General features: G+C 44.2%; 1 protein-coding gene across 1 annotated transcript in view; it reads left to right on the top strand.

Annotated features, from left to right (window-relative positions):
* The first annotated feature begins 2,174 nt into the window (after positions 1–2,174).
* The window catches only part of AMFR (autocrine motility factor receptor), a 61,390-nt gene continuing 52,915 nt past the window's right edge, over positions 2,175–10,649 (top strand). Inside the window, exon 1 of the mRNA XM_037816505.1 lies at positions 2,175–2,630. Coding sequence (XP_037672433.1) covers positions 2,370–2,630 — 261 coding nt within the window. The 5' untranslated portion in view covers positions 2,175–2,369. The remainder of the gene's footprint in view (positions 2,631–10,649) is intronic.

Genomic DNA, 10,649 nt, shown 5'->3' with positions numbered 1-10,649 from the left:
TCTTAATCCTCCTTCTAGAGTCCTTTATGAGAGGATAAAACATACAGAAGTTAAGAGATGAATTTCAAAGAAGGCCAGAGAAGCTGAGAGATAAGGACACACCCACTGATCCTGAGAGAGGAAGCCACTGAACCCAGAAGCTGGAAGCAATGAAACCCGGGAGAGAAGGACCGGCAGATGTAGCCAGGTGCCTTGCCATGTGGCAGAGGAACCCCAGATGCTGGCAGCCTGTTTCAGAGTCCAGGTATCTCCTTGATGCCTTGAGTTGGAAAGCCAACCCATTTCTGGTATATTGCATTTCAACAGCTTTAGCAAACCAGAACAGTGTGGTTTAAAAATTATTGGGAATCTTGGGGCAGGGGTGTGGATGGATAAGGGGCAAGAGCTAACACAAGGTTTCTTTTTGGGGTGATGAAAATGCTCTAAAATTGACTGGTGATGGTTGTTACAACTGTGTGAATGTACTAAAAACCATTGTATTGTACACTTTAAATGGATGAGTTGTATGGTGTGTGAACTATATCAATAAAGCTATTAAAAAAATGATTGGGGCTCAATCTTGACCTGTAATGTAACACTTCCTTAGAAAGTTACCATGCTTGTTTTTCCAAAATAAAGCTTTCCATCATTTTATCAATAAAGTTGAAAGTTTAGCATTTTAATTAAATGACCTTGGCTATAGAACCAAAGGGAACCGAAGTCTAATACCTATATAGACCTCAAATAAGAAAGCTTTGTGTGTGTAGTTGACCCGCAGTAAAGCCAAACTGTTGTGTTCCATGAAAGGCCTTTTAATTGGATGTTTCTGAAAATTCTGAAGTGAATAGCAAGAATCTTGAGAGATCTTGTTTTCTAATTAATAGACTTTTAGAATATTAGACTTGAAAAAGATCTTAAAGAGCATTTAGTCCTTTTATTTGGAATGTGAAGTTGAACAAATATTTACTGAGCACCTACTTTAATCAGGCACTATTATAGGTCTTAGGGATACAATGCAGAATAAGAACCTAAAATAACACATTTTTATTTAGGTTGCTTTTTAAATTTTTTTTTTTTGCAACTGCTTTATTGAGATATAGTTCACATGCCAGGCAGTTCACCCCTTTAAAGTGTACAATTCAATGATTGTACAGAGTTGTGCAACAATTACCAGAATGTTAGGACATTTTCATCACCCTAAAAAGCCACCTGCCCTTTAGCTATCACTATCTTCCCTTTCCACCCCACTCCTAAGCAACCACTAATTTACTTTCTGTCTCTGTAGATCTGCGTATTCTGGGCATTTCGTGTAAGTGGAATTATACAATATGTGGCCTTTTGTGTCTGATTTCTTTCACTTAGCATGTTTTCATAGCATGTTTTCAAGGTTCATCCATGAGGCATATATGAAATCTTCATTCCCTTTTAAGGTGAAATAATATTCCATTGTGTGGATAGACTGAATTTTGTTTACCCATCAACTGATAGACATTTGGGCTATTTCCACCTTTTGCTATTACGAATAATGCTGCTGTGATATCCGTGTACAAGTGAACATGTGTTTTCATTTCTCTTGGGTATAAGCCTCTAAGAATGGAATTGCTGGGTCAAATGATGACTATGTTTAACTATTTGAGGAACTGGCAGACTTTTAAAATGAATATGGCTGCACCATTGTACTTCCTCAACCAGCACCGTGTGAGGAACACATTTTTATTTCATACCAACTCACGTTTGTTTTAGATTCTGCTAGAGGTTACTTGTACACAGCGAACACTTGAGATAACTATAGGAGAGAAACTTCAATAATATTCTTGCTTTTGGGGTCAGGGCCTGTGTTATTCCTTAAACGCCAGGAGTGCTCAGGGGTAACCTGCTTTAGGGGGTGAAAGAAACAAAGGGGCAAGTGGCCGGGGGTCCCCAACGTCTGGCGGCGGACCATCAGCGCCGACCGGCCTATGTCACGTCCCGGCTTGGCCCGGGGCGGGTTTCCTCCGCGGCCTCTGTAGAGCCGGGGTATCGGCGGGGGATGAAGCTTGGTGCTGAGCCCCAGGGCCTGCGGCCTGGCCCCACACGCCCGCTAGGCGGCGGGGCGACGGCTGGGGGCGGGGGACTAAGGCCGCGCCCCGTGCCGATCCCGCCAGGGCTCCACTGGGGGCGGCGGCCCGCCCGTGGCCCGCCGAGGCTCTTCCGCGCCGGCAGGGGCAGCAGCGGGAGCGGCGCGGGGCGGAGCGGCGCGAGCGGCCAGGAGCGGCCCGGTCCGGCCCGGCGTGGTGGTGGCGGCGGCGGCAAGAGCGACGCCAGAGCCCGGGGGCGCTGTTCTCGAGGCTGCCGCGGGGTCCCGGCCGCAGCGCGCGGAGGCCTGGGGTCGTGAGGCCGCCGCTGCCGCCATGCCTCTGCTCTTCCTCGAGCGCTTCCCCTGGCCCAGCCTCCGCACCTACACGGGCCTCAGCGGCCTGGCTCTGCTCGGCACCATCGTCAGCGCCTACCGCGCCCTCAGCCAGCCCGAGGCCGGGCCCGGGTCGGCCGAGTCGGCCCAGCTAACGGACCAGCTGCAGTCAAAGCTGCCCGCGCCGGCCCGGCCGAGCCCCGGGAGTCCACGGGCTCGCGACGTGGCCCAGTATTTGCTCTCGGACAGCCTGTTCGTGTGGGTGAGCGAGCCTGCCCGGGCCCTGCGGGGGAGTGGGGCGGCGGGGGGAGCCGCCATGTCACCCATTATCCGGGGGGGCGTGGCTGGGTAAGGGATCCGCTCCCCACGGACCGCCGAGGGCGAAGGCCGTGCGGGGGGCGCCCGCGGACGGGGAGGGCTGAGGTGCCGGGGCCGGCCGGTGGGTGTGAGGAGGCCGCGCTCCGAGGTGAGGGCCTGGGGAAGCAGGTCGGGGAGGCGCGAGGGGTGCGGGGCGGTGACGGTGGCCGGGCCGGGAGGGAGGCGCGGCGGGGAGAGGTGAAGGTGCCCGGCGGGGGGCGGGGGAGTAAAAGGTGGCGAGCGGGGTCGAGATTCCTGAGGGACTGTCGCGAAGGAAGTTAGGAACCTCGAAGAGCAGGTTCTTAGGGGAGGCTGGGATCACAAAGTCAGCTGAGTGTTAAGTGGAGGGAAGTGGAAATGCTGCTCTAACTCTGAAGCTTGGGAAAGTTTTAGCGGGTTTCTGATGAGGAGAGGGCAGGGATGGGAGAATTAAGATGCCGAGTAATGGGGGGATTTTAGGCATTAGGGTGTGTTTGGCTGTTCCTGTTCGGAGAGGAGCCATCTCCAGCAGCTTTTTTGCCATTTGGTTGGTATTTGATCTTCCTTTTGGGGTGATATATTTAATTAAAACACAGAACCGTGCTTCCTTTTCGGCTGCTTTTACCTGATGATTTATGTCGGTTTCCTTTGGTGTCTGAAGGCAGCAAAACATTCAAAGCCAAGCGGCAGCACCTCATTGTAACTCAGGATTTCTTCTTCTGGTGATCAATTTGAAAATAAGGTTCTCAGTTTGTCTTCCGGTACAAGAGAAACAACATTTACAAGGCATAAATGTTGGTCTCCTTTATTAGAACGGATAATTTTAGGCCGGGCAGATCAAGAGTATTTTAGCTAAAGAATTTTGCTTCCTTTCTGCCTTGAATGCCTGTTACATAAACCCCACAGTGATCAGAAAAGTGGCTGCAGGATCTAAGTCTGTCACTTGGGTATTTAGTGCTGCGTTTTGTATCTTGTCTCCTTCTTCTGCAAGTTCCCTTCTGGGGTTGAGAGTAGGCTGTAAATGACTGAGAGATTAATACTCCCAAGTTTATAAAATGATATACAACTCATTTGTTATAATTAATCCCACTGTGCTTCATCAGTGAGCAGTGGGATTTGTGAACTCTGTGGGCTGTGGAATTACATCTCCTCATCCTTCAGATGTAGAGTTTAGTAGAAGGCAGTGAAGGATGAAGTTCCAATACGCTTTTGCTGTGTGAAGCTGAACCTTACAGTAACAAAGAACACAGAAGAGAAAGAACCCAACTCAAGTCTTTTGTTTAATTTCAAATCTATTTTTTTCATTTAAGTTAGCAGGTAAAAAACTTAGAGTGATGTGAGGAGTGCTTTTGCCAAATGTTAAGTTTATAATGTAGTCTTCAACATATATTTTAAGTCAAAGGCATAAATAAACCTCTAAGAAGGAATCACTGTTGTATTTATATAACAACTATTAGTATTGTTTAATGATCCCCCCCCCCCAGGAGTTTCTTCTTATAAAACCCAAGTTCAAATTCCAGGGTTAATACCTCTTTATAAAACATTATATAAAGCCTGTTGATTTTTCTATGAAAATTGTTATTTTTAAGAAAATTTCCCTTTCCAGTTTTTTCTAGAGAGGTCTTGTGTCATGAAAGCTCTCATGTCTTCCTATCTATTGATGGTATTTTCATTTCTCGCTTGATGATCTTATTGTTTTCCTTCTCTCTTTCCTCTGTGGTTTCATAGTTAATCTTGGCCTTCCTTGGTTTCTCAGACCCTGCATGCATGTGTACATTGTAAGTTTTCCTCATCACCCATTTAGTTTCTGGTTTAGTAGCCAAGTAGGGATCATAATCTCAAAATCTGTGTCCTGGTAGATAACATTAGTGAATGAATAAGTGGTGGGGTCTTTGACAAAAAATGAATCCGTTTTGCCCCATTCCTAAAGGCTTTTTGATTCAACATTTTAAAAAGAAGACTGCCCTCAAGACCAAGCAACGTAAAACAAAAACTGATCCTTTTACCAGTTTGCAAATCCTGCCAACTATTATTTAGCACCTTGGAATCTCTAAAACTTATCTTTGTAGAGCACAATTTGGAATAATATAGGTCAGATAGCGTCTTAGCAGGTTTTAGACTAACAAATTCAATTCAGAACGTTTCAGAGATAGTAATTTGGGCACTCTGGAGGGTATAGTTGTGAAACGTTTTTAGTGATCAACAACAAAATATGGTGCAGTTTAGAGGAAAGAGATTAAATTCTGTTGGGGGATGGGTGGGGGTGGGGCTTATGGAAAGTGCATTTGAACCTAGCCTTAGAAGATAGGAAGAAACTCGAGTAGAGAAGGCATTCCAGGCAGAGAAAATTGCTTGTAAAGTTCAGTTTGGTGTGGCGAGACAGTGCATTGCACATGCAAAGTGGTCAGTAAACTGGGCAGTTAAATTAAAAATCTGTTGGCTCTTCTGATTTAAGAGGGAGGTTGGAAAGGTGAAGGGGAGACCTAGGAAAGTGGGGGAGGTGGCCCTCCTGTGAGAAAAAGGAAGAACTGATCAATCCCCCTGAAGTTTTATTTTTAAGAGTGTGGACCTCTGGCATCCTGGTTCTGTGTCACCTGGGGCACTTGTACAGTGTAGTTTCCCAGGCTCTATTTGGGGAATCAATATAGGGGAGAGGGATGGAGCCTTGGAGTCTTCATTTTAATTCATGCCGGAGGTGACACTTTTGTTTGAGACTGACTTAGGGAGAGGATGGGGTATGGGGCATATGTAAATCTTGCCTGCCCTACCAAGGAGTGTGGGCATTATTTTGTGGGCTGTGGGAAGGGGTTTAAAGGATGGGGTGGGAGGAATCATGGGGGATGTCGTGATGAGATGATTTATGGGGATGGTTTATGGAAGCAGTCTGAGAAATGGATTTACGTAGAGTGGGAAGAGGCCAGGAGCTCTAGTCACCCAAAGCTACCCCCCTCCCAAAGAGGCCTCTCCAGGTGGGTCTCAGGCATGGACATTGAGGACAGGTTTGAGAGGAGGCTCCAGGGTTCTTATACTAACAGATAGCCAGGTTTGACCTGATCACTTGTTTCCCATGTCTTTTTAGAATGTTCATTCTGAAGTTTCATTCCCGATAAAGTGTTATTTCATTGTTAGGCATGTCTGTTTCCATTGTGTACGTGTCACTTCTATTGAAGTGCCTCTTGATCCATTCCTTCATTGTTCAAGTGTTTTTGCTTTTCCATCTCTTTATTCTTACTTATTATTTTCATTATTTTCCTGTTTCTGTTATTTAATTATTAATTTTAATTTTTTTTTACCATTATCTTTTTAAATTGTAAGAGCGGGACACTGTGAAATGGAGAAATGGAAATGTGGAAGAAGTGTTAAGGTCTGAGTTAATTATATGCAGATCATATAATTTAAATAGAAGTTTCAAGGAGGAATAAAATCATTGAAAAGGAAAAGGGATACAAGTGAACTGATCACCTGCTTAGACATCCCTGAAGATCGGGGAAGTGATTAAACTAGAGGAACAGGTAGCAAACAGACAAAAGGGAATTTAACAAAGCGTTATGAATACTGAATCTCTCTATAATTTTCTTTTTCTTAGCTGCTAGTGTAATAGAATAGCTAGAAGGAAAGAACTGAAATGTTGGAACCGTAACCCATAGCTTCTTTTGAAATTTGTTCTATAGCTACTTGTTAAATTGTAATTTGAAAGGTATCACCTTTGGTACTGTAACATTTTTGGAAAGTTCCTGTATAACTTGTTAAATCATACTTTGAAAGATATTACCTTTTTGCATATATGTTATCTTTAACAATAAGGAAATAATTGAAACTGTGGAACTGTAACCCATAGCATTCTTTGACTTTTGCTAACTACTTGTTAAATTGCACTTGGAAAGTTATCGCTTCTATGTATATATGTTATATTCAAAAAAAAAATACTGTTAAAAAATGTGAACTGACCATGTAGAGTAGGAATTGGCAAACTCCAGTGGCCGATTTGGCCCACAGCCTATTTTTTATAGCTTACGCGCTAAGAATGGTTTCTGCACTTTTAAGGGGTTGTAAAGAATATGTGACAGAGAGCCTGTGGTCTGCAAAGCCTAAAATATTTACTATCTGATAGCTCTTTACAGAAAAAGTTGTGGACCTCTTCTTTAGAGTTTCTTTTTTTACCTAATCATAAAACTTCAAAACTGAAAGCGCTTTGCTAGATTTGAGTCTAATATTCTTTGGAATGCTAGAGAAATATGTTAGCCCCAGAAGTGTTGGGACAGCAGAAGAAAAAAGATTAACTGATGTATGATAGGATATAAATCTAGATAAACAACTTAGAAATACAGAAAAGATCTTTGGGGGGGGGTGTACAGGAAGGGGACTGTTATTTGATTGCATGCTTGATGTGAGCTGAGTGTTTGCATATATAATCTCATATTGTGGAAAGAGGAACATAGTCATGGATGTAATAAGGAGGTGTATGTGTCTTTGTATTTTGTTGGCATTTTATCCCTGTCCCTGGGAGCCTGCAGAGGCAGCAAAGCACACATTGTCTTGAATGGGAAGGACAGGCCCATGGGGCTGGAGAGTAGTTAGCTCTGGTGTTAAATAGGAGATGAAGGAATATCCAAATTGATCATGTCCTTGAAACAGTTGCTGGTGGTTTAACCACATTTCATCACAAGCTCACAAATAGTACCCCACTGGTAGCCTGCATTTTTACAGGGTCAAAAGTGCTTCCATCCATTACACAGTGTTAAATGTGGCTAAGTCATTTGTCATCACCTTCCTGCCTTTATCTTGCAGGACTATCTTATAATTAAGGTTTTGTTTTCTCAGGTTGAATCCTGAAACCATTCTGGAGGGAAATTTTCTTTCAGGGCCTTAGAGTAAAGGGCATCACTTTAAGTTTGATTAAATAGGATTTCCTTGCATCACTGCTGTCTGACCTGTTACAGACTGCCCTGGGACAAGCAAACTGGTTTTTATTTGGACTAATAAAAAATAAAGGCATTTGGTGATTTTTTAAATATAAAGTTTCAGTATTCATAGACTTTTATTAAATCTTATCTTGTTTGTTCTACCCCTTCTTCTCACTTAATCCCTTTCTGCATCTTCGGGGGTGTCTGGGCAGTGAGTACCCTAACTTGTTCATATTGAAAGGGGGTGTCGACAGCATGGGGAAAGGGGTTGCATCTGATTGTTGTTCTTAAAGAGGCTGTTACCTCTGGGTTTTAGGACTTGTCTGGCATAGGAACACTCTGGTGGATTTAAGTTTCTGAGAGAGAAAACTTAGTGAGTGTATCTTTTATAGAATCTCAGGTAGGGACCTAGGTATTTGGGGACTGCTTTTGATAAGGGCATGGCATCCTGTGGCCATTTGGGATGTCTAGCTGGAGCTTGCATTAGAGAAACCTCCAAGATAGCCTCTTGACTCTATTAGGGATCTCTCAGCCACTGTGACCTCAGCTTGTTGCCTTTCTTTTTTCCGTTTTGATCAAGTAGGCATTTTCAATCCCTCGATGCCAGGGCCAGGCTTATTCCTGGGAGTCGTGTCCCATGTCACCAGGGAGATTCATTCCCCAGGGAGTCATGGCCCTCGTAAGGGGGAGGTTAATGAATTTATTTGCTGAGTTGGGCTTAGAGAGAGAAAGGCCATATCTGAGCAACAACAGAGGTTCCCTGAAGGTGCCTCTTAGACATAATTCTAGGAGGGCTCAGCCTCCCATTTACAACCCTAAATTTCACAAGAGCACGCCTCAAGTTGAGGGCTTGATTTATTAAGTAGTGGGTTCCTTGCGGGACACTGATTACATGCTTCAACTTGGCGGGCCCGGGCTGGGGGACCTGATCAGCCCCTGGGGAGGGTGGTGGGCACGGGCGACAGCACCCTCTACAGCCCCCCGGGCCTGGGAAAGTGAGGCCGGAGGCAGGCCCCATTTCCTCACCCAAAATACCACTGTTAGGGGAGGCTTGCCGGAGGGAACCGCCTTTTCCCCACCCCCTTATCTTGCCCGGACACTCCCCGTTGCCGGTGCAACTCCCATCACCACCAGTGCGCATACATTGTTGCCAGACACCGTTACCGGAGCAACTCTCGCCCCTTTTCAATCAACCTCCGCGCCCTCTCAGAACCAATCCAAGCCTTTAACCTCTACAGCTACCCCGCCCTCTAATCGCCCGATATAAGCTTGTACTCTCCCCTAATAAACTCTCTTGGTTTCTTCACCCTAAAAGAATCGTGTCCCGCCTGTTCCTTTCTCGCCGCCCTCCATACTTTGCACGCCCCTGCCGGGGACCTGGCCAAGTCCCCCGCCTCGCCCTCGCCTCCGGGAAAGAGCCCCCGCCGCCGGTACCCTCCAAGCAATCCTGAGAGCCTAGGATTTGGCAACCGGCCGCCACCCCCCCCCCCCACAGACGAATCAACTGCGACCGCAGTTCCTAATTTCACTTAATGTAATTCTCTTCCAAGATAAATGATCAGTTTCTTATATTATCTTCACTTAGTTGTACAATCTTCACTCTCAACTTTAAACAATTATCATAACATAATACATCCCAGAACTCTTATCAGATGCTAGTTATTCATCCCTAATATTAGTATAGTGTTGGTAAGGTATTCCTATTAAATATAGTCCTTAATATGTAATGGGTAATTTTTCCATATACCACTCTGTTGTTAACCCTCTGCACCGGTGTCATACCTTGTAAGTGTTTCATGCTAACACTTACTTAGGATTGTGGTGCTACTCTGTGGGTTATATGCCTTTAAACAACCATTTATGAACATGTTTGCCTTCAATGCGCCCCTGATACTTATAATCCCATTAATGAAAAATAGTCACACCTGACCATTCCCATACCATTAAGTTCACCCTCGTGATCGTATCATTCCCTATTCACTAGCTTCTGTCTATCTCTAGGTCTCCTATATTCTACATTATGAGACACATTTTACATTTTTCAAGGAGTTCACATTAGTAGTAATATATAATATCTCTTCTTTGGGTCTGGCTTATTTCACTCAGCATTATATCTTCAAGGTTCATGCATGTTGTCATGTTACATGACCTCATTCCTTACTGCTTGCATAGTATTCCATCGTATGTATATACCACATTTTGTGTATCCACTCATCTGTTGAAGGACATTTTCATTGCTCCCATCTCTTGGTAATTGTGAACAATGCTGCTATTCACATTGGTGTGCAAATATTTGTTTGTGTCACTGCTTTCGGATCTTCTGGGTATATACCAAGAAGTGAGATTGCTGGATTGTAGGGTAACTTGATATTTAGTTTTCTGAGAACTGCCAAAAACTGTCTTCCAGAGTGGCTGTACCATTATACAATCCCACCAGCAATCAATAAGAGTTCCTATTTCTCCACATCCTCTCCAGCATTTGTAGTTTCCTGTTTGTTTAATGGCAGCCATTACTGGCATGAGATGATATCTCACTGTAGTCTTGAACTGCAAGTCTCATTGTAATCTTGATTTGCAAGTCCCTAATAACTAGTGAAGATGAACATTTTTTTCATGTGTTTTTTAGCCATTTGTGTTTCCTTTTCAGAGAAATGTCTTTTCATATCTTTTACCCATTTTATAATTGGGCTGTTTGTACTATTGTTGTTGAATTGTAGGATTTCTTTATATATACAAGATATCAATCTCTGTGCCAGTTTGGATGTATTGTGGCCCCCAAAACGTCATTATCTTTGATGCAATTTTGTGGGGGGAGATTGATTAATCTTTTTGATTTGGGTGTGACCTTGTGATTGGATGTTTCCATGGATTTTGATTGAATAATTTCCATGGAGTTGTTACCCAACCCATTCATGGTGGTTCTGAATTAAATCACTGGAGTCCTAATTTATCATTTGAGCTGACAAACAGAAGGAACTCAGTGCAGCTGTGAGTGACATTTTGAAGAGCAGCTGCAGTTAAGAGAGGACAAAACACCCTGA

This window comes from Choloepus didactylus, chromosome 22 (genome assembly GCF_015220235.1).
Source record: "Choloepus didactylus isolate mChoDid1 chromosome 22, mChoDid1.pri, whole genome shotgun sequence".
Classification (NCBI taxonomy): Eukaryota; Metazoa; Chordata; class Mammalia; order Pilosa; family Megalonychidae; genus Choloepus; species Choloepus didactylus.
This window is presented reverse-complemented; position numbering and strand designations above follow the sequence as displayed.